Source organism: Canis lupus, chromosome 15 (assembly GCF_003254725.2).
Source record: "Canis lupus dingo isolate Sandy chromosome 15, ASM325472v2, whole genome shotgun sequence".
NCBI lineage: Eukaryota > Metazoa > Chordata > Mammalia > Carnivora > Canidae > Canis > Canis lupus.
In genome coordinates, this window is record NC_064257.1 from 42,362,835 (window position 1) to 42,386,350 (window position 23,516).

General features: G+C 50.6%; 1 protein-coding gene across 8 annotated transcripts in view; it reads right to left on the minus strand.

The window, feature by feature from the left end:
* NT5DC3 (5'-nucleotidase domain containing 3) overlaps positions 1 to 23,516 on the minus strand; it is a 93,262-nt gene that overhangs the window by 4,157 nt on the left and 65,589 nt on the right. For 7 of the 8 annotated variants that reach the window (XM_049094137.1, XM_049094138.1, XM_049094141.1 and 4 more), the window contains 9 exons: positions 18,315 to 18,405; positions 17,311 to 17,448; positions 14,923 to 14,983; positions 14,460 to 14,562; positions 14,214 to 14,315; positions 13,665 to 13,746; positions 12,270 to 12,356; positions 6,852 to 6,992; positions 1,852 to 1,916 (listed from right to left, as the gene is read on the minus strand). In XM_049094137.1, the coding sequence (XP_048950094.1) occupies positions 1,852 to 1,916; positions 6,852 to 6,992; positions 12,270 to 12,356; positions 13,665 to 13,746; positions 14,214 to 14,315; positions 14,460 to 14,562; positions 14,923 to 14,983; positions 17,311 to 17,448; positions 18,315 to 18,405 (870 nt within the window). The remainder of the gene's footprint in view (positions 1 to 1,851; positions 1,917 to 6,851; positions 6,993 to 12,269; positions 12,357 to 13,664; positions 13,747 to 14,213; positions 14,316 to 14,459; positions 14,563 to 14,922; positions 14,984 to 17,310; positions 17,449 to 18,314; positions 18,406 to 23,516) is intronic. The other variant, XM_049094139.1, reaches the window with a different exon arrangement.

Sequence of the window (23,516 nt, forward strand, 5' to 3'; positions counted from 1 at the left end):
AAGGGCCTCACACCTTGCCGCGTCCCCTCTCCACTCCCCAGGAGGACTGCGACGCCTCTCCAAACCTCAGGGAGGACTCTGTCCCCTCTCCACCCACCCTGGGGAGGACTCTATCCCCTCTCTACCCCTGGGAGGGCTCTGACCCCTCTTCACCCCCCCCCAGGACCCTATCCCCTCTCCACCCCCTCCTCAGGAGGACTCTATCCCCTCTCCACCCCCCCCGGGAGGACTCTGATCCCTCTCTACCCCCCCCTGGGGAGGACTCTATACTCTCTCTACCCCCCAGGAAGGCTCTGACCCCTCTTCACCCCCTCCCCAGGGAGGGCTCTATCCCCTCTCCACCCCCCTCAGGAGGACCCTATCCCCTCTCCACCCCCCCCCCAGGGAGGACTCTATCCCCTCTCCATCCCCCGGAAGGGCTCTGACCCCTCTCCAACCCCCCCCAGGAGGACTCTGTCCCTTCTCCACCCCCCCTGGGGGGGACTCCGACCCCCTCCAACCCCTGGGGAGGACTCTGTCCCTTCTCCACCCCTCGGGGAGGACTCTATCCCCTCTCCATCCCCCGGGAGGGCTCTGACCCCTCTCCAACCCCCCCCCCGGGAGGACTCTGTCCCTTCTCCACCCCCCTCAGGAGGACTCTGACCCCTCTCCACCCCCCCCCCGGAGAGGACTCCCGACCCCCTCCAACCCCTGGGGAGGACTCTGTCCCTTCTCCACCCCTTGGGGAGGACTCTATCCCTTCTCCACCCCCCTCAGGAGGACTCCGACCTCCTCCAACCCCTGGGGAGGACTGTCCCTTCACTCCTCGGGGAGGACTCTATCCCTTCTCCACCCTCCTCAGGAGGACTCTATCCCCTCTCCACCCCTCGGGGAGGACTCCGTTCCCTCTCTACCCCCCGGGGGAGGACTCCATCCCCTCTCCACCCCCCTGGGAGGGCTCTGATCCCTCTCAACTCCCAGGGAAGACTCCAACCCCTCTCCACCCCCAGAGTGGACTCTGACCTCTCTCCACTCCCCAGGGAGAACTCTATCCCCTTTCTACCCCCGGGGAGAACGCTGTCCCCTCTCTACCCTCCAGGGAGGACTCCGTCCCCTCTCCACCCCCCCGGGGAGAACTCTCTCCCCTCTCCACCCCCCAAGGAGGACTCTGTCCCCTCTCCACCCCCCAAGGAGGACCCCCAACCCCCCGCAAGCAGGCAATCCACTGCTCAGAGCCCAGGACTCAGGGAGTGACCACTCCTTCCACACCCGAAGCCGTCCCAGCAGGTGAGGGGAGGTCACGCACAAGAGCTGAAGTGGTCTCAACAGCGTCTGTGTATACAGCATCCTTCTTAGGGAAGCTCAACTGTCCACAGGCCTCTTCAGACAATTGTTCCCCTAAGATGTCCCCACGCCAGACAGCAGACTACAGGAGGGCTATCCTCACCAATAAGCATTTCAACACTGCATGCTTACATATCCCTGGTTACAGATAAGCCCCGGGGCTCAGGAGCCCTGAGAATCCACTGGGGCTCAGGGCCTGCCCCTATGCTGTCCCATGAGCAACACTGCGCAGCATGACCCCCACCGGGCCACCAGCTGCCCGAACATGAAAGTCAAGCAGGCAGGGAGAGGGGTGGGCAGCGACAGCAACTTTAACCCTGGCATTGAAAGGCAAAGGCAGGAGGTTTGGGAAAGGTCACTGCTGCACAAAGAAATGTCACACATCCCACACGACCACAGACATGCTTGGTTCTGGCGATGTCGAGAGTGACCTTCACCCCTGGCAGCTGCACAAGGAGGGCTGGCTGGGGCTGAGCGGGGTGCAGACAGGGTGGTAGGCTCACCACATTCAAAACAGACCCCTCTTACCTCATCTCCTTTCTTTCCTTCTTCCACTCCTGCAAAACCAGCTGTGACTCGACATCTCTGTGAACCTGCAGGATACAAGCTAATCACTGAGATTGCTCTCGCTGCACAAAAGCTCATTAGATTATGACCTTTTTAACAGGCAGCTCTTAGAAGAATTCTACTCCTTGAACGTGAAAATTTTTCTTTGTGTACAGAAAGTAGGATTATAAATGGTTGTAATGTTTTCCCTTCATGTTATATTATCCTCTAAAGTGTTCAAGAGAAAATAATTCATGGTTTTATAAGAGACAAGCAGGTAGAGCACCTCTGGAAAAGCAGAGGATTCCCTCGTTGGGCTGAAATGTGAGCAAAAGGCAAAAAGAGAGATGACCACTGCCCACATCCTAATAGACAGAGTCTCCCAAGTGTCTTGTGGCTGAACAGAGATTGCCCATGGTGGGGTCAGAGGCGCGCCAGTGATGGCAGGGACAGGGGGGTCCCCAAACTCATGGTCACACAGCAGCCATAGGACCCGGAAGAAACACCAAGCAAGCAGACCACGTGCTTCCCATGTGGGAGCCCGGCCCTCCGCTGCCTAGCATCTGCCCAGCTCCACTGCCTGACGGGCAGGCAGGCAGCTGCAAAGGGCCTCGGCCACCCACAAACCCGCATGCACGAAGCCTGTACCTGGGTGTTGTGCCTGTACCGGCAGGGGGCAGCTCCCAAAGGGGGACCCGGCCATGCATGGCAGGAGTGCCAGACACTGCGACGGCTCCTGGGAGCCACAGAGGCTCTGAGGGCGTGCTTTAGTCTGCATACTTCACCCAGGAAAATGCTCACTACAGAGTACAGGCTCCACGAGTTATGTGACTGGATCAGAAACGGCACCAAAATGTGTAGGGTGCCACAAACACAAATGTCCATACACATGCAAACACACATGCATGCACACACATACACACACATACATACACCTGCATGCACATACACATGCACACAAATATACACACATATGCACATATGTATTCAGCACCTACTATCTGCCCAGCATTGTGCTCGATGCTGAGGGTACAACAGAGGACAAGCAAGCTCACACACCCCACAGGAGGCACATGTAGGTAAACAGACCATGACAAAACGAGCAAGGAGTCCGTCCATGAGTGGGAACCCCCCACCTCTGCCCACAGCCCCTTCTCAGCCCAGGACCCAGGCTCCTGCACCCTGTCTCAGCAGGAGGGAGCAATTTCTGGTTCCTCACCGCCTATCATGCAGGAAGGGAGAATTCCTGGGGCCTAAGGATTTCCAGCTACTGCACAGCACTGTCCTAAACAAGCTGCCCTGGGACACGTGACTTCCGTGCCCCCGCAGCCCCCGGCAGCCCCATACCAGGGCAGGGCTGCACATATCAAGGGCCAACTTGGGTCTCCCAATTCAGGGCACGTTCTCCAGCTCCTCTGGTGATGCCCCCTCCGCCCTCCTGGAACCCTTCTCCGCCACGCACCTTCACTGCCAGACGCTCAGCCCTTCACCCGGCGCCCTCCCATCAGCATCTGTACACACTCAAGTCTCTCCCATTTAAAAAAAAAAAAAAAAAAAAAAGCTATATTTCCTTGAGGCACCTCTTTTTCCAGCTCTGCTCCCCCTATAGGGTCTCCTATAGGCCTGAAATCTACTTTAAACCACTTCAGAAAGAAGGGTGTGCTCATGAGGTACACTAATCTTTACGTAACCATGCAGTCCAGGGGGCACATAGTATCAGAGAAGGCTAACCAGAAGCTGATCCCACCTTTGGCCTGATCACAAATTAGCCTAACCAGCTCTGCATTAGCAAAACTAGATGATACTCTGCCTGGGCCTGTGGCACCAGCCCTCCCACCCAGTGTGCACAGGGCACCGCAACCCAGCCCACGCCACAGCCTCTACCAGGGAGGCTGAGTTCAGCCCACCACCCAGTTTTCCCCTCGGCTTCTGAGCTTAAGAATAAGTTCCTTTCAGGGGCCCCTGGTGGGCTCAGTGGTTGAGCATCTGCCTTCGGCTCAGGTCATGATCCTGAGGTCCTGGGATCCAGTCCCATATTGGGCTCCCTGCTTCTTGGGGGTCTGCTTCTCCCTCTCCCTCTATCCCTCACCCCTTCTGGTATGTGTGCACGCTCTCTCTTTCTCAAATAAATACATAAAAATCTTTAAAAAAGAGTAAGTCCCTTTCCAAATTGGGGGGGGGGGGGCAGTTGTGGGGAATCAAAAGAAAAGCAATTTTGTGATACATGAAAGTGATACGAAATTCACACTTCATGTGCACCAATAAGGCCACCGGGACACAACCCCAGTGTCCAGGGATGCTTCTGTGCTGCGAGCAGAGCTCAGCGGCCATGACAGGCGCCTGCCCTGCACAGCCCGATATACTGAGCAGCCTAGCCCTCTGCTGCAGTCCCCTGACCCCCAACCGAAATGCAGTCGTGCCACAATAACCCAGGAGCACACTCAAACACCCTCCATCATGCCGTTCTGGCCTGCACTTCCAGGCCAGTTAACAAAATTATCTTTATTCTTCACAGCTATTTTCTTAAGACCAAAATCAAATACTTACATTGGGTTCATCTGATGGGTTCCAAAGGACACACAGCTGGCTCCACCAATGACAAAGATCAAACACAACCTCCAAGGACTAATGTTCATCTTCAGGAAAGAATCCCCATAATGTACTACATTTCTGAAAATAACCCCCTACCCAGGGGAGTCTACAGAAATATGTGACCCAGTGTCACTGGAATAATTTAGCTTTTCAGGTGAACATGGGGGCAGCAGGGAGGGGAGCAGGGAAGAGGAAGAACTTGAGAAATGACATTCATCTTGGGTTTTTTTTAATTTCCTGCCACACTTCTCTCCATCCTGGTGGATCTAACTGCACAGAAAGCTGCGGAAAGTAGTAGAGGCCACGAGCTGTCAGTGTGGAAGGTAAGACTTGAGTTGGGCTGGCAGGACCTACACCACAGCTCAGCCTTCACCTGTGCAGGCTATCATCCCCTTCTGTGCTCAGGTGCGGCCATCAGCATCTACTTCAAAGCCCTTAGCATCTGGAACAGTGTCTAGAACAAGGAATCTAGAACATGGTGTCTGTGCCATGTGTGGACTGTGGTTCTAGAACGCAGTATCTAGAACATTTCTAAACAGGTTGGTTCTGCTGCTCACTAACTCTGGAATTCAAGATAAGTTATTCATCCTTGAGACTCAATTTCCTCTCCTATAAATGGGGGGTGGCGATGTGAATGGCACTACTCTCTTCTTCCTTCCCCTACCTGATGCCTTATAAAATTTTACCTCCAAAGTCGGAGAAATAGTTCCAGCACTTCCAGTCCTTAATTATCAAGCCTTTTATATAGATCAGAGAGAAGAAAACAAGACTACCCTCAAAGCTAAAATGTGGAGACACATGGGAGGTCCAGGTGGCTCAGCTGGCTAAGCATCCAGCTCTTGGTTTCGGCTCACATTGCGATTTTGGGCTGGTGAGGTAGAGTCCCGCATGGGGTGGGGAGCCTGCCTGAAGAGTCTCTGCTCTCCCCTCTGCTCTCATGCATGTGCGGTGCATACTCTAATTTTTTTTAATTTAAATAATAAAATAAAATGTAGTGACACCAACGACATGCAGATTGTGTCTGTGCATCACCCAGCTGCCAGCACCACAGAAAGCACACCTGGCGTAAGGGCCCTTCACCACACTTGAGACCTCCAAACTGAAGAGTAGGGAAGCACGCTGACACCTGCTCAAAGGCATGGACTAGGCATCACATAAGTCTGCGTTCAAGTTCTCGCCATCTTATGATCTCACACATGTTGCCCAATTCCCAAACACACAGTCTCCTTATTCTAACATGGGAAAATCACACCTGCCTACAAAGGACAGCAGGACTATTAATGACCAACGTGTGTGCAGCCAGCACGTGGCACAATGTGTGGCATAGGAGAAGTAACTATTATCACTGGGTGACCTATGTACAGACTTGCAGCTACATCAACCCAGAACTGATGCCTTTGATTTTTAGAAAAGCATCTCACAGACCAGCATGATGGACAAGGCAAGAACCAATGTGGGCAGAGCACGCTGGAAGAGACCCTGGGGGATGTGTGAGGCCCCATACTTGGGATGTCTGCCACTGCTGCCAGCCCCACCTTGGCTCGGTCCCAGCTGCCCCCTCGAGGACTGCTGGCTGGGCCAGGAGGGCACTTCCCTGCCCTTCCCAAAGCGGGCTGGCAGGTGTGGGCACCCAGCTATGGCCAGAGCACAGGTGTCAGACAAGAGGGAGGGCGCCCAGGCTCCTCCTAAGCACTCAGGCAGGGAGGCTGCAGGCCGAGTCAGCTGAACCCAGAGGGCAGCAAGGCATCTCAGGAGCCTCAGAGTGGGTCATGGCTACAAGTCAAGGCAGAAAATCCATGGGCCACGGGCCAGAAAATCACCAAAACAGCATTCCTCACTAACTGTCCACGACTGGCCACCTACCTTCCATACAGAAAAACCTGCCACTGAACTCCAGTGACCAGCAAACCATACGCATTCTCCTCAAGTCAAAGGGTGGCTGCACACAGACATCCGAACTTTTGCTTTGAGAGTCCCTCCAGTAAGCCAGGGAAACTGAGGCCCAGAACGGCGCAGTCCCACAGCAGGCCAGGGGCAGAAGCCGGACCAGGCCCACGCATCAGCAGTTCTTGAATAACACACCCCACGGGCCCTCTCCCAACAGAGCTATAGTGCAGAGGCAAGGACACAGGGTTCCTGCGGGGAAACATGCGCATCTACATGGCCCCACAAAGCTCTTTCTCGGAATGAATTTTCGGGGCATTTTTAAAGTTCTCTTCGCAGGGAGGCTGACAAAACTCTTCTTAGGGGCAAGAGAACCCCAGGAGTTATTCTGCACGATGACTTACACCTTGTGCTTTATAACCACAATTAAAAAGAAGTAACTTTGGCTCATGGACTAACTTCAGCCTTAAAGAAAACATAGAAGAGGGAAAAAAAAAATCCCAAACCTGCATCTGTTCCAATAACCCGGTCAGGGTCTGCAGCCAGGTCATGGTTTGAATGTACTGCTCCGTGTTCATGATTCTGAGCTCGGATCTCAGCTCCGGGATAATCGCACCAGTTCGCCAACCATGCTTCAGGGTCAAATCCTGATGGCAAAGACCATGAAAGTCAGCATTCTTCTCAAAAGAACTTAAACCGGGATCCCTGGGTGGCACAGCGGTTTGGCGCCTGCCTTTGGCCCAGGGCGCAATCCTGGAGACCCGGGATCGAATCCCACATCGGGCTCCCGGTGCGTGGGGCCTGCTTCTCCCTCTGCCTGTGTCTCTGCCTCTCTCTCTCTCTCTCTCTATCATAAATAAATTTTTTTAAAAATTTAAAAAAAAAGAACTTAAACCATTTATCTCCCTTGCCCAGATGCAACAGGTGTTTGCTGAACTACTTTTTCTTTGTAATGACTAGTTATTAACCCAAATTCAATGAATTACATTTAATTAAAACCAAGTCAGCCCCAGGCTTTGACCATTACACCCAAAGTTTCTATTCTGAAAATAATTGCTGTGAATCACAGCTCCTGCACAAGCACAGGGTCTGAAATCATTAACCATGGGCTGTAACAGCAGTTAGGTCAAGGGCAGAAAGAGGCTCCATCAAAATGCTCCTGGAGGTCTCCATTCAATTCATCCACAGATTCCTGGGGAGCACCCACTGCCCAGGCCTTGTGGCTTATGGGCAATCACAGAATCTCAGACTTGGAATGATCCTACAACACAGAGGTACATGATCATATTTTTTATTCCAAATATAGTAACCTCAGGACACCTGGGGGGCACAGCCGTGGAGCATCTGCCTTCGGCTCAGGATATGACCCCGGGGTCCTGGGATCGAGTCCCACATCGGGCTCCCCACAGGGAGCCTGCTTCTCCCTCTTCCTGTGTCTCTGCCTCTCTCTGTGTCTCTCATGAATAAATAAATTAAATCTTAAAAATAAAAAAAATCAACCCACAGTTCTTCAATGACTGGATGTTAAAATATATATATGTATATATACTGGCCTCATGATTTGACAATAAGCCAGAACATCTATCAACAGATATATCCTGGGAAATCTAAAATATATAATCACCATGCTAAATGGTCATTCATTTTCTTATTCGGCAAATATTTATCAAATAGTTCTAACTGCCAGGCCCTGGGCTAGACAATGAGGATAGAGCAATGAACAAAAACTGACAAAACCCTGTCCTTGTGGGAAATACAAAAAATAAGCAAGTAAATATACAAAGGCAGGTGGTTATAAATACAACATCAAAAATCAGGCAGATTAAGAAGAGGAAAAGTTACCATTATATAAAGTGGGTTAGGCCAATTAAAGGGAAGTTGGTGCAGAGATCACCAGGGAAGGAAAGTGAACTATGCAAATATGTGGGAGGAGGACAATTCAGGCCAGAAAAACAGTAAGTGCAAAGGCCCCCGGGCAGGAACATGCTGGGTGGGGGGTGTGGAGGTGGAGTTGTTACACGGATAGCCAGGTGGGAGCCTAGGGCAGTGGCAAGGGCAGCTATGGGTCCTGCCTTCAGAGAAGCAGGCAGGAAAAGGACAGCTCAAGCAGGGCCTTGGAGGACACAGTAGGAAGTCAGCCTTTTGTTCTGAAGAAAGGAAAGCTCTGAGGTTTTAAGAAGTGAAGTGTTCTAAGGTTTACAATTTTAAAAGTTCATTGGCTATTTACCTAAAGTCAGAATCCCTGCTCCGGATGACCTAAGGATGCCTACCTTCCTCACCTATCAAATTGCTTTAAACCTTTCATCTCTCTCCTGTTCCTATAATATATGAAAACCTACAGCTCAACCTTTCAAACATTCCCAATGATGGCAAACATTTGAAGGTGGCTTTTATTTCTGAAAATAAATAACAAGTCATCTGGAACATTCCTAAGATTAAAGTACGTGATAATAAAGTAATAGTAATAAATCTCATTCTCTCCTGTGCCTCAACCTGGCTCTCAAATCTATCCCAAAAGGGGCACCCAAATGTGTTTTGAGAAACAGCAGCAACATTAGATGCCTCTGCATTCCCAAGGTGACACCCTATAAAGATAATATGCTTTGCCATATTAATTTCTGACATGTTAGTTATGAACTGATCTTACCACTTTCTAACAGTTTTCAAACTTTTGGCATGGGATCCAACAATATACTCCAGGAGACTCATTTTACTTGTTTGTTTGTTTTTTTTTTTTTTTTAAGATTTTACTTATTTATTTAACAGAGAGAGAGAGTGCATGCACAAGTAGTCAGAGGGGCAGAGAGGAGGGAGGGAGAAGCAGGCTCCCCTGGAGCACAGAAACTGGACACGAGGCTCCATCCCAGAACCCTGGGATCATGACCTGAGCCGAAAGCAGGTGCTTCACCCACTGAGCCCCCAAAGCGTACCTTATTTATTTTTAAGATTTATTTTTAAGTAATTTCTATATCCAATGTGGGGCCTGAATCTACAACCCCAAAATCAGGAGTCACATGCTTCCCCGGCTGAGCCAGTCGGGCATCCCTACAAGAGACTCACTATGGATCTAAGGACACAGGGATCCAAAGGATTAAAGAAAACGTTCCATACACATAGTAACCAAGATAGCAGGGGTGCTATGCTAATATCAGACAAAACAGACTTTGAATCAAAAATTGTCAAAGACACCAAGAATGACATCATATCATGGTAAAAGGTTAATTCACCAAGAATATGTAACAATTATAAGCACACAGGCAGCAAACATCCGAGCTGAGGAGAATGGAGGAACAATAGTCAACTCTGCTGCAATAGCAGGAGACTTCAACAGCCCATGTTCTATTGGAGAAAAACCACCAGGAAAGAGATGAAGTATCAGGAAGCACAGACCTTGAACACACTGAAGACCAGCCAGCCCTCATGCACGTGTGCAGAACACTCCCCCAATGAAAGCAGAACACACATTCTTCTCCATGCACATGAAACAGTCCAGGACCTTACATTAGGCCCCAAAACAAGTCGGTGATAAACTTTAAAATCATACAAAGTATCTTTACTGATCACAAGGAGTGAAGCTAGGGACCAACAGCTGAAGGAAAAACTGAGAAGTTCACAACAAGGGGGAATGAAAGATCACCCACTTAAACAACGAGTCAAAGAAGAAATCACAAGAGAAATGAGAAAATACTTTGTGACGAAAAATTTTTTAAGATTTTATTTATTTGAGAAACAGACAGAGATAGCAAGAGAGCACGAGCCAAGGAGGAGTGGGGAGCAAGGAGCCCAATGCGGGACTCGATCGCAGGACCCCAAGATCATGGTGAAGGCAGACACCCAACCACTGAGCCACCCAGGGGCCCCTTACGACAAACTTAAATGCAAATGCACATACGACATTAAAAAAACCTAGGGGATACAGCAGTGCAGTCCTCACGGGGAAACCTATAACCATGCACATTTACACTGAAAAAAAGATCCCAAATTAACAAGACTTTACATGATAAGGAACTAGAAAAAGAAAAAACTAAATTGAAAGCTAAGAGGACAAGGAAATCATAAAGATCAGAGCAGAGATTCAAAGAATAGAAAAACTATTAAAAAAAATCAACAAAACCAAGAAAAAATTGACAACTGACAAACTTTTAGCATACCAAAAAAATAAAATAAAAACCCCAGAAGACTCAAGTTACTAAAAATCAGAAAATTGAGTAGTGACAACACTACCCATTCTACAGAAATAAAAAAGAATTGTAAAAGCCATAAACTACTGTACACCAACAGCCTGCGTAACCTAAATGACACTCCCAGAAACAACCTACCAAGACTGACTGACAAAGAAACAGGGAATCTGAAAAGACGTGGGACTAGTAAGGAGATTGAAGCAGTAACCAAATCCTTCCAACAATGAAACGCCCAGGAGCAAATGGATGCTTTCACTGCTGAAGTCCACCAAACACTTAAAGAGGAATTAACACCAACCCTCCTTAAACTCTTCCAAAAACTAAAGAGGAGGCCTCACTTCCTAACTTATTCTGAGGCTAATGTTACCCTGGTGTCAAATTTTAGTGTGAAAAGCTACTTAACACAGAGTTTCTAAGTCAGCAGGTCTAATGCGAGGCCTGAGACGCTGCATTTCGACCAAGTTTCCAGGTGATGTCGAGGTCATGGGGGCTGCACCTGAAGACAGTACTCCTGGTAAGCACCTCTCTTGATGCTAAGCCCTGCCCGTGTGCATGCCTTCACGGGTCACGTACCCGCATACTTCAAGGGTAGCACATGGTTATCTCCTCAGGCCCAATAACACCACGTAGCAAGGGGCAAAGCTGTGCGGTGCTGGGACTCTCAGCCAAGCCTCTGGTACTGCCAGCAGACTGACAGTAGCACTTTGTATTCCACTTTCACATTATCTTACTTCTCTCTTCTCAAAATGAGGTCACCAGGCTTGAGGATATGTTCAAGGTCACACAGCTAGGAACAGCAGAGCCGCACAGACACCCGTGATACCCTCCACTAGGCCTCGGCCCACTGGGAAGACATGACCAGGAAGGCTGTGTGCTGCAATCACCCGAGAGAGTGTCTCTGCACACAGGCACCCTTCTCCCCACCCCGCACCCGTCTGAATCTGAGTCCACAGACTTCAGATGGCAGCACATGTGCTCTGAAAATACTTCCCAGCCCACGATAGCTCCCTGCTCGACGGTAGGCAGACACAGGGAAAAACGCGTGAGACCACTCTGACGTGGGTCAGAATGCTCAGAAATGCCAGTCATGGAGCGGGAGAGCCGGCCACAACCCTGCCCTGGGGGCACTGACACTGGGCGTCATGCAGACCCTACAAGTCGTGTGTGGTGTCACCTGCACGGACTTGCTTAACCCACAGAAACTCACTGCACCAGGAGCTGAGCAATGCAGTACACAGGACTGACTACCCAGTCTCATCCCAATTATGCATTAAATCCTGATTCAAGTCCTGCAATGCTGCTCTGATTCCAATGGGCAAGAAATGCCTCACTTTCTTATAATAGCTGTTTCCCAGGAAATGCCAGTTTTTGAAATTGCAAAAGCAGCCCTGACTGATGTTTATGAATTCTCCTTCATATGCCTCTGAGGTTCAATAAGAGAAAAAAAAAGAAAAGAACACTGGCATTTGTTTCTTACCATTACTTAAATGGAAAGACTTTTCTGATAAATCCTGAATAAACTGCTGCTTTCTATCATCTCAAAAAAAAATTACCTTTTTTTAGACCCTGGATCCATTCTGTTGTTAAAAATGAGACATTTAAAAAAAGGGGGTGGGGTGGGGGAGACCTAGTCTTCATATTTATGAAAGCATAAAAATGGTCTTAAACACAAGATAAATTCCTCATGAAGTAAGACAAACATGTCTGTCCCCCAGCAAAGGAATGGAAACAAAGATTCCTCACCGCCAGGTCACTGTATATGTGGTCACCAAAATACAGCACTTTGGATCCTCTCCACCCAGTAAGCTTCAAAAATTCATATAAATTGCCCTGCAATGAGAGAAAAATATAGCTATTAGACTATATGAGATAGAAACCTACATAACCGGTGGCCCATGGTATCTGTTATTTAAAACTTAACAAAAAATTTGCTTTTATAATTTAAGTAATTCAGAACATAAGGGTAAAAACACTTTTGTGTGAAATCCCTCAGACCTTTCTTTCCAGAATGACTCATATTGTATAAACCTCTTTGTAATGATCTTTCTACACTGAACATTTGGTGACCATGTCAATGAATATTAACCCTACCAGTTCAGGAGGGAGAAATGCTGTGGTTCCTGTTACGATTCCCTAATGTTGGACGCTTACCCTGTCATCTATTTTGTAACTCATGATAAACATTCTGGTAGCAAAGTTGTAGCTACATCTTAATAATTTCCTTGGTCTAATTCCAAGAAGTCTGATGGCTGCATCAAAGCAAAGCTTCAAGGTCTAGGAAGTATACTTACTGCGCTATCAACCCACCAGGCATGGATCAAGTTTTTTACCATGTAGTACTATTCTATAATTTCATGTTTTATGAATCTTATAGAAAAATAAAAAATATAAAAGATAGGGCAGCCAGAATGGCTCAGCGGTTTAGTGCCACCTTCAGCCCAGGGGCCTGATCCTGGAGTCCCAGGATCGGGTCCCAAGTCGGGCTCCCTACGTGGAGCCTACTTCTCCCTCTGCCTGTGTCTCTGCCTCCTCTCTCTCTGTGTCTCTCATGAATAAATAAATAAAATCTTAAAAAAAAAAAAGAAAATATATCAAAACTGTGTACAAAACACAGCTCATCGGGAGATAATCAGGAATTTAAGGTAACACACCATGTGATGTGATGAATGCTTCTTCAAGAGAAATATCCAAGGTTCACTGCTAACATCTTAAATCGTATACACTCTGAAAGTAAGGTTTTAAATTTTGTTTTTAAAGACTGTTGGATTCTGAGTTAATCATAGCACAGGACGCCTGGGTGGCTCAGTGGTTGAGCATCTCCCTTGGGCTCAGGATGTGACCCCAGGGTCCTGGGATCAAGTTCCACATTGGGCTCCCTGCAGGGAGCCTGCTTCTCTCTCTGCCTGTGTCTCTGCCTCTCTCTCTCTGTGTCTCATGAATAAATAAATAAAATATTAAATAAATAATTTGGACATAGCACATTGAAAATATACTGACTTAAGTTTAAGCTTCGCAGCCAGTGTATAAACAGCCAATTCACGCCTGGCACACAGCAAGGGTCAACAAATGTGGGCTGTTACTGTTATAACCGACCACAAAGCAAAGGAACAAAAAGGGAAAAAATCAGTCATGAGGTACCTGCTTATAGATCTGGCCTTTCTGCAACTTGTGGATCTTGTCCCAGAGCAAGACACCTTTCTCGTTCACCTTGCGGAAAGGTCTAGACAGAAACAGAAACGCCATGACCCATGTTGGAATCGTGCAGGCTGTGCTCATGAACCCTACATGGTTACTCACTGGGAACAGAACCTGACAAAGCCCTGGAACACACACCCCAGCACCACACTCCCTGGCCGGGTGTACACGTCCCAAACTGCAGACCCTGGGATCCATTTAGTGAGGAAAGAACTCGGGGGTCAAATAGACCTGGAAAACACTAGGTGCCACTATGTCCCCCTTAAAAATCACTGAGAGTCTACAAAGCCCTTCTGGTAGAAAAACTTTCTTTAGCCCCAATTTCCTAAATGTATTTGATCACAGAAAATCTGCTTCACAAAAACAGCTCATGGAAATACCATTTTAGTACACATCTCACCAAGTGACAACCAGATGTTACCAAGTCACACGAGCTGTGTCCACAGCAGCAAAGGACCATAGCCTGATTCTCCCAGAAAGACAGACGCTCACCTCCGCTTGTCATTAAAGAAGTTTGGCTTCTCGGCCTGAACGATGACCACATCAAACAGGTCCCTCCAGTCTTTTCCAACGATATACCGCATCCCTTTGTCCCTGAAACAATAGGTCAGCACGTCAGTCTAACAAGAAGGAGATCGGCTGCTTCTGCAACTTTTTCTTCCCGATTCCTAACTGTTGAGACAAATGGGACTACGAGCCACGAGCCTGTCGCCGCCAAGGATGCCCACAATAACTTACACAAAACTGCTGGGGCTGTTGGTGATGAGAAACATCTTCTTGCCGTGATCCGCCAGTTTGGCCAGCACCGCGCGCGTCTGCTCGGCATAGCAGATGTACTTTTCTAGGGCAAGAGGTGAGTTCACACACCTGAGCATGAGGTCAGCCCACGGGGTCACTCCAGGGGCCCGCAGCCAGGCACTTGGGGGAACAGTGTGGGGACGCGTGGCTTGGGGCCCGCCGGCACCCGGGCATCACCAACACAGCCTGCCTCCTCAGTCCTGGGGGACATGCTGCATGCCGCCTGCGGCTGTCAGTGCCTCCCTTTCTGAAGGAGGCTTGGCTCACGTTGTGACACAACAAGAAGGCTGAGGTCAGAGGTCTGAGGGAGCAAGGAGGGGCTGAGCACCTGCTCACAACAGGAATAGTACAGCCGCGGGTGCAAGGACACGTGGGGCGACCTTCACAACACCGCCCTACCTACCAATGTCTGCTTCAATCGCTCTGTACATGATCCCTTTGATGTGCACATCTCGGATCGAATCCTGTCAAAAGAGAGGTTTCGAGTCAGTGAGATGGACAGTGCAACAGCCTGAGTCGCCACGGGACGGGTGGCATGGCATTCAGACAACGGCGCCTCTGAATCCCTGGCCATCCCGACTCCGGGTGACATCTGACTGCTGCTCCACTCCACACAGGAGGCCAAAACTTAGGTTTCCATGGTGATGGTGGCCGCTTCCAGTGCAACTCCCAAAGGGCCATTGGGAGGAGGAAACCTGTGTGAACAACACTGAGTAATGCCCCACGTGATAAAGGGCGATCTGCGTGCAGTATCACTGACAAATGATTCTGAGGTATCTGGAAAAGGGAATTACCGCTCTTCTCATCTTTGCGCCCCTCCCTAGACCCCCAGGAGCACGTCTCCAATCTACACAAAGAGGCCGAGACCGAGGGTCAGACAGGGGCCGTCCATGGGACAGTGGCTGAGGCAGAGACACGGCCGGGCAGCGACACAGGACGAGGACAGGAGGCCGCTACACCTCGCAGGTCCCGGGAGTGGCGGCCTGGGCCCCACGGTGTCAGGGCACAGCCCAGCCAGGTGCACTAAGCATGTCTACTGCAGGGGGCTCCCCGGGGGCACGCGGTGACTGTCCAGAGCCGAGAGCAGGGGACTGCGCTGCTGGCAAGATTGGGCTTCAGCCTTAGAAAATTGGCAGGAGATTTCTACCACAAGCGAGCACCTCTGGACTACGGCTCCAGTTCGGCCCGTCCCAGCACAGGCTCATGTCAGCGGCACAAAAGCATGCAGCAGGGCTGAAGAGCCAATGGAGGCAAACCCTGGCCTGAAAGCTCAGCTCCACCACTTACCAGCTGTGTGACTTTTGGGCAAGTTACTGAATCTTTCTGTGCCTCGATTTCTTTATCCGTAAAATGAAAGTAATAATAGTAACCCCCTCCAGGCACTGTGACGAGGATTTAATTTGCATAAAGCACTCAGAAGAACAGTGCCTGGAACATACTGTATGGGACTGCTCTCCATGGGCGGTATCCAATAAACATCTTTCCTCGTGACTGCAAGGTGATATGACTACATGTGCTTATTTTATTTTTTTTTTAAGATTTTATTTATTTATTCATGAGAGACACAGAGAGAGAGGCTGAGACACAGGCAGAGGGAGAAGCAGGCTCCCTGCAGGGAACCCGATGCAGGACTTGATCCCAAGACTCTGGAGTCATGCCCTGAGCCAAAGGCAGACGCTCACCACTGAGCCACCCAGGCTTCCCTATTTTTTTTTTTTTTTTACTGCAAGTGATACTTAAAGATTCTTAAACTATTTGTGCACACGAAAAGAAGAACAGAAAGCAAATATTTAACTTTAGTTCAAATATCAGACTCGTACTGAGAAGTTAGAATTTATCCTTTATCTTCCTAAAACCCATGGTTTAAGGCAGTCAAACTTTAAAATTCATCATAAGCATACAATAAAAACACTGTAGTACAAAAATACAGTCTCTTAAAAATGTAAGTAATTAGGGGATCTCTGGGTGGCTCAATGGTTTAGTACCTGCCTCCGGCCCAGGGCGTGATCCTGGAGTCCTGGGATCGAGTCCCACATCAGGCTCCCTGCATGGAGCCTGCCTCTCCCTCTGCCTGTGTCTCCGCCTCTTTCTCTCTCTGTGTCTCTCATGAGTAAATAAATAAAATCTTAAAAAAAATAAAAAATAAAAATAATATAAGTAAATAAATAATACATACCACATATATAAATATTTGCATATAAATACATGCTTATAAACATACATATATGACATGTGTATATAACAAATATTAATACATGAACATATTTTTAAGCACTAAAAAAAAGTCCCAATAGTTTAAAGAACATATATAAACACATGTGAATATAAACTGACACATGTGAGTACAAAGTTCATAAATGAGGTGTGTGCGTGTACGCAAGGCTCCTGTTGACTGTGAATGTCTCCCACAGGGTTCACACAGCTAGGGCAGGGCCTCCCTGGATCCTCCGTGTGTGAGAGGAAGGCCCCGTCCGTGGGCAGGCTCAGGGGCAGCTGTGTCGGGCTGGACCTCAGCCACCAGCCACCCCTTGACCAGATGCACCGGCCCTGGCCTTGGTCAGAAAGACTTAGAAACCCAGAGAGCAATACGAGCACCATCTTCCTTTAACACAAAATCACACTGATCTCCAGCTGTCCTAATGTAACCTCTTTCTTAACAATTTTCAGGGTAAAACCACCAATAAAAGAAACCCTGGGCAAAGGACTATTCGCAACACATGACCCAGGGGGGCTAACGATCCTGTCCCTTATGCTGAGGCCCTCGGAGGGCTGTGGCAGAGCCACCACTCACCTTGACGTCCTTGTAGAGATGGACGGGCTCATAGTCGATGTTATTCTTCAGAAAGTACTCGTTGACACAGGACAGGAGGGACATCTCGGGCAGGGAGAAGATGTCCATGAACTGCTTCATGGTGTTTCCGTGAGAACTCTGCAGGCAGGCAGGGAGGGGAGCTTCAGAAACACAGTCCAACAGCACAGCCAGAGCCAACACCTGACTTGCATCCAAGGCGCATTCTGAGCCCCTGGATCCCTCTCCTCAAGAGAAGCATAATTCTAACAGTGCCAAGTACAAGTGTTACCCACTTTCCCATTGTTCCCGGCACGGCTCACGTCTTCCTCTAAGTACAACCGGGAAATCCAAGGTGATGCCTTGACTTCCCCTCCAAAACATCTAACGACTCTTTGACACTCTTATGAACCCTAACATCAGGCCCGCACTCTACTGCCAAGCCCAGAAGAAAGCCGGCAAGTACTCCGCTGCCCATGGGACAGCACGAAAGCCACCCAAGTCTCCTGAATGTGGGAGTCCCCACAAAGCCCCACATAAGCCTGAACGCCTGTGATTCGGGGCCTTCCACCACATTCTGACAGCACAAATAAGAGCACGCCTAATAAGACAAGGAGCAAAACTTCAGAAAGCAAAGAAGACTAGTGAAGTCAGTGAAGCAGCGGCTGCCCTTCAAGCACAGCAGGACCTGCTGTCCTCCACCTCAAGGAAGGCAACCGCTGCCGCCCTGATTTCATCCACAAATAGGGACAAGCCTGGGGTGGGCGTTGCAGAGAGGGGCAGGCACACAGAAGGTACAAAGAGCCTCCATCAGGTAAGGAGCAAAGAGCCAAGAAAAGGGAATCATGAAGGGCTTTGGGAGATGCCAACACACAACCCCCTCTCAAATCCAGGGCCTCTCAAACAGCCCAAATCCCCTCTCAGCTCCACAGGAGTGCGCACAGAGACCCTAAATCTCCTGGGCCACGTCTGCTGATGGCTGCTTTAACTAAAGAATCTCTCATTACCTTTCCATAAAAGTCGCTCATCTGTTCCAGGGGCACGTGAGAGCCCTCATACATTTCAATGACTTCCTCATCGGGGACAACACTGAGGCCCCTGGAAAAATCACAGGTGGTACTGTTAGATTCCAGTAGCGACAGCAGTGACTTCCAGACCCCCGGCAACTGCTGGGATCTTTCAGCTTCAGCACAAGATGCTACCGTCTACAAGTAACAGGTGAGAAGCCCCTACTACTAGGAGCGCCAGTGCTAGGCGGGCGATGAGGGCAGGAAAACTGCACCTGCTAGAGGGGCCAAGTGTGGGTTCCACACAGGCATTCACTTACTTCTCCATAATCTAGGAGGGAAAGCACAATTATCCTTCCATTTCCCGGCAGAGGAAGCTGAGGCCCAGAAAGGTCAAGTGTCTTTTTTTTTTTTTAAGATTTTATTTAAAAAAAAAAAAAAAAAGATTTTATTTATTTATTCATGAGACACAGAGAGGCAGAAACACAGGCAGAGGGAGAAGCAGGCTCCATGCAGGGAGCCCGATGTGGGACTAGATCCTGGGACCCCGGATCATGCCCTGAGCCAAAGGCAGACCTCACCTGCTGAGCCACCCCGGTGCCCCAAAGGTCAAGTATCTTACCCAAGGTCACCAAAGTAGGAAGTGGTGGGTCAGGACCAGACTGAGGTTTGCAGCTCAAGGGCCCAGGCGCCTCCTCAACCACTATCACAGCGCCTCTGTCCACAAGGCTCTAGCCTCTGTCCACAAGGCTCTAGCGCCTTCCTTTGCTTTGGGGGTAGTGTTTGCTTTGGGGTCGGTTTCTGTTTCCATTTTTATGTTTTAATACATTAGGGAGAGAAAGGCTCATTCTGCCTCTACCATCCTCCTGCCTCTGCTACTCTGATCTAAAGTCAGTGAGAAAAGCCATGCGTGAGACTCTGGTGCACAGACCCTGTGACACAAGGCAGGAAGGCTGGTGCCACCTCTGGGAGGGGTGACCTCAACGCTACATGACCATCAAGGCCGGTTTCCTCACCTATAAAAAGCCAGGGTGGCAACTGTAAGCCACCGGCCTCCGGAGCCACAGCTGAATCTGCAAATGAATCCTGCTCCACCACAAAGGGAAAATACGTTTCGGCATTAGGGTGACCCAGCTGTCACCCCTACTGTGCGGCAGGCACTGGGAGCAAGTGCTCTCATCAGGTTTCATGTTCTCAGATTTCCTGTCCTGGCCCTGCCCCCGCAACAGCATCACCAAGAGGAACGTCTACTCCCAGCCGTGTCTCCAAGGAAGGAGCTTGAGAAAGCAGGGGCCAGTGACAAGGAGAGTATGGCAAGTCCACCCGGCGCCAGACCAGGCAGGTGAATAACACACCAGGAGCCTCAGTTACTCACAGGGTCAGGTCAGGCTGCTTATCCTGTAAAGTCACCCGGCTGACATGAAAGTACACGCAAAACATGATTTATATTTGATACATAAGTACAATGAAAACATGGCTGTCATCAGCCTCCTTCCTCCAGTTTGCCACCCTCGTGGAACTTTCCGCAGCAGCCAAGGGGATTCATTGCCCACCCCCACCCCCAAAAAAATGATTAACTTGTTACAACCTGGGACCTTACAAACAGGTGGCACTGTGGGCCCCTGATGCCTCACCCACCGCTCTGGGCAGCAACCCGGGAGTAGCTCACCACTGAAGCAGCTACACTCAGCTATGCACATGCCTAAGGCTCTAAGATTTTGAAAAAACTACAAAAAGTACAAGAACTCTGCCCTGAGACCTGAGGACAGGTGCACAGGGACATGGCCCACAATGGCCCACAGAGCCAAGTGTCAGCTCAGAAGGAGGGTGAGCTGAGTGCCACACAGCCCAACTGAGTGGAGGCAGCTCTGGTAGGTGCAGCAGCCCAGGCTGGGGGCATGGCCAGCCCCGCACACCACCCCACGAGGTCTGTGCAGGTGAGAAGCACAAAGGCTGGGAGCGCAGACCCCCAAGTGTGCCTGGGTTCAGGTCCCAGCCCCCTGACCAGTGGGGGTACTACCTGGATGTGCAATAGAGCCACCCTGGGTCTCGGTGTCACTTTTTAAACAGGGAACAGTAATAGTACCTACGTCCTGGTATAAGGGAAAGGAGGAAGTGAGCGGGTGTGTGAGGACCTGGTGTGCCTGCAGAGAGGACAAGTGTCACTTCTCCGAGGCCCACATCACAGTACCAACTGCAGCTATGCTGACCGTCGGCCTCCCCCGACCCCGCGGCATTCGAACCTACAGCCGAGACTCGACCTGGGGCCGGAGCTGGGGACCAGCAGCAGGGTCAGACGTGGGCAAGGCTGGGGGCTCCTGCCCATCCACAACCCTTTTTGGGGGAAGGCCGGGGCGCTGACACCCTGGGTGCCCCTCTACCCAGGCACAGGCCCGCGCTGGCCCACACAACAGGCACCAGGGCAGCCCCTGGCACCAAGCCAGGTTCAGAGGAGTGGATGGAGGCCACACGTGGGAGCAAGGGTGGGGGCCTCAGCACACTGGCCGCCCAGGACCCAGACTCGGACACTTCTGTCCTCCTGGTGCCCCATCTGTCCATCCCCCAAACATGGCAGACGACACACCTGCAGAAGAGGACACACGACCAGAGCAGCCAAGGCACTGCATGGTCTGAGGGAGGAGGGAGGCTGAGGATGGGGTGAGGTGTAAGCAGGGGCAGGCAGGCTGTGAAGGAGGGAGGAGGCTTCAGGCAGCCGCGGGGAAGGCAGGCTGCACCCTGGGAGGATGCCAGCGGTGACCCTGGGGAGTGGGGACCCATGCTGCACACCCACCTCCACATACCCAGACCAGTTGTAACTGCTGGGAACACCCGGCCCCCTTCTTCCACTGACCTGGGCCAGGGTGTCTCCGGGGCCTACATGCACGGGGGTCAGCTGGAGCAAGCCCTGAAGGAGAAAGCCAATAGACAGAACGGGTTCTGAGCATGTCAGCCCCTGGAGCCAGCCACACCTACAGCGGGTGCTGCCCCCAATCGCACAACAGGTGCCCAAGGCTGTGTTTCTGGCTGACCCAGTCGGGTCAGGTTTCGTCACTTGTAACAAGTCCTAACCAACCGGGGAAGTGAAAGTGCCACGTGTGGAAGAGAAGGATACAGATTTAGGGAAAGCTGGTGGGTGAGTCACGCAGGACGTCAGAAGGGAGGCTGAGCCAAGGGCAGTGCTTGAGGTGCACGGGTCCAACAGCAATGTCCAGGACAAGCCACCCTGCACAGAACTGCAGGAGCCCAGGAGGACAGGATGGAGCGTCTGGGCCTGGGAGTCAACGGCAGGACACAGACAGAGGTGCACACGGGAGATCTGGTGAGGGCCTCGGCCCCGTCCACGCTGCCCACAGGCCATGGGCTCCAGGGTCAGAGCCCACCTGGGTCTGACTTCTAGGCCTGTGTGGCCTTGGGCAAGCCCCTAACATCTCTAGGTCTAACACCATGACCTCCCTCATCAGCTCAAGGACAAAAAAGGCAAATAAAACCCTGACAATGGTGTCTGTGCCACAGCAGACCTCACAGTTGCTAGCTCCAACTTACTATGACTGATGTTACTATTATTTCATCAACATTATTGAATAATGTTATTATTTCATCTCTCCTCCCTCCTGGAATCTAAGATGATAGTAAAGGAATGAAGTACTCAGGGGCGCCTGGGGGCTCAGCCGGCTAAGCACCTGACTCTAACTCTTGATTTCAGCTAAGGTCACGACATCAGGGCCATGGATCGAGCCCCATAGGGTGTGGACCTGCTTGGGATTCTCTGTCTCCTTCTCCTGCGGCCCCTCCCCATCCCACTTGTGTACGCACATCCTCTCTCTTAAAAAAAAAATAGATTACTCAGAACGTCAAAGGAAATAAGTGCAAAGACATCAGCAGACAAGACACGTCCTGTCTGTGGAAGACAACGAGCAGATGTACCAGGGGCTCCAGGCTTCCCAGGCTGGGAACAGGGCCTGCGAGGAGACATCCCAAGGGGAGCTGAGAGCTGCCCCCACCCCAGAAGGCTGAACCCCGTAAGCACCGGGAGCTGCAGGAGGATGTGCCACAGCAGAACACAGAGGTGAGGCCAGCAGGAGGGATACAGGGGCTCTGGGAAGGGAGAAACAGGCCAACCCAGGCCCAGGACAAGCATCAGAGAAGATCAGGAGCACAGGGGCAGTCCAGTAAATGTCAAAGTGACCGAGAGCATATGAAAAACATCTGAATTGTCCAGAAATAAACACAAGGAGGAGGCTGGTGACAGGGTGCTTGGGGAACCTGGGGACACCTCCACAGCAAACGAAGCAGGTAAGGAGGGATGCTGTTATTAAATGTAAGAAAAAGCAAGCCCTGTGCACAGAGGCAGTCCCAGCACACGATACAGTGCGAGGAGGAGCAAGACCCACAGGTCAGATGCAAACCATGAACCACAATGGGGAAACAGGGCAGGCCCAGGTGGGCAGGGGCTCGAAGGAGGAGCCTGCAGAAGCCGAGTACCCGTGCGCAGGCCCAGCCCGTGGCAGATACCACAGTCAGCATTGTTACGTTAGGAGACAGAGGTATGAGCACGTTATTCAGAAATAGGAAGAAAGATGTGGGGAACAAAATGAAAGGAATGTAATGGGTCGGGTGGGCGGGCAGGGGCCCTGCGGCCCCACAGTATTTCAGCACAGACTGCCACTGCGCGTGTGTTTAACTCGGGCAAAAAACCATCAATTGTAGCAAAGTTTGTGGAGGAAGAACCTGGATACACACACCTGTTTAGGGTACAACAACCATGCTCCTAAATCCTCCCCAAGTTCAAGGAATAGAAATGGCAACGTTGTCAAGGTTAACAGGGTTTTGGACTGAGCCAAGTGCTTCTACTAATCCCAATAAACAGGGAGGAGGAAAGTCTTGCCACCCACACACTCTACCACCATGGTGGGAACAGGGGCCACTGCATCCCCCACGTCTGTCCCCACCCAGCCTCTGACTCAGGGCCTGCCCGGTGCCTGGGAAAGTGCCCCCAGTGGTCACCAGACTGCAGCCACTGGTTCGGTGCAACGTGCACGCTCAGCACCCGAGTCACCCGGACCCAGGGGTGTTGTTGAGCAAATGCATGAACAGGTTTCTCTCACACACACACACACACACACACACACATACACACACACAATCTCCCGCTCCCCAACAACCACAGTCACAGGGTCTCCAAACTCGAAGCCACTTGGGGAC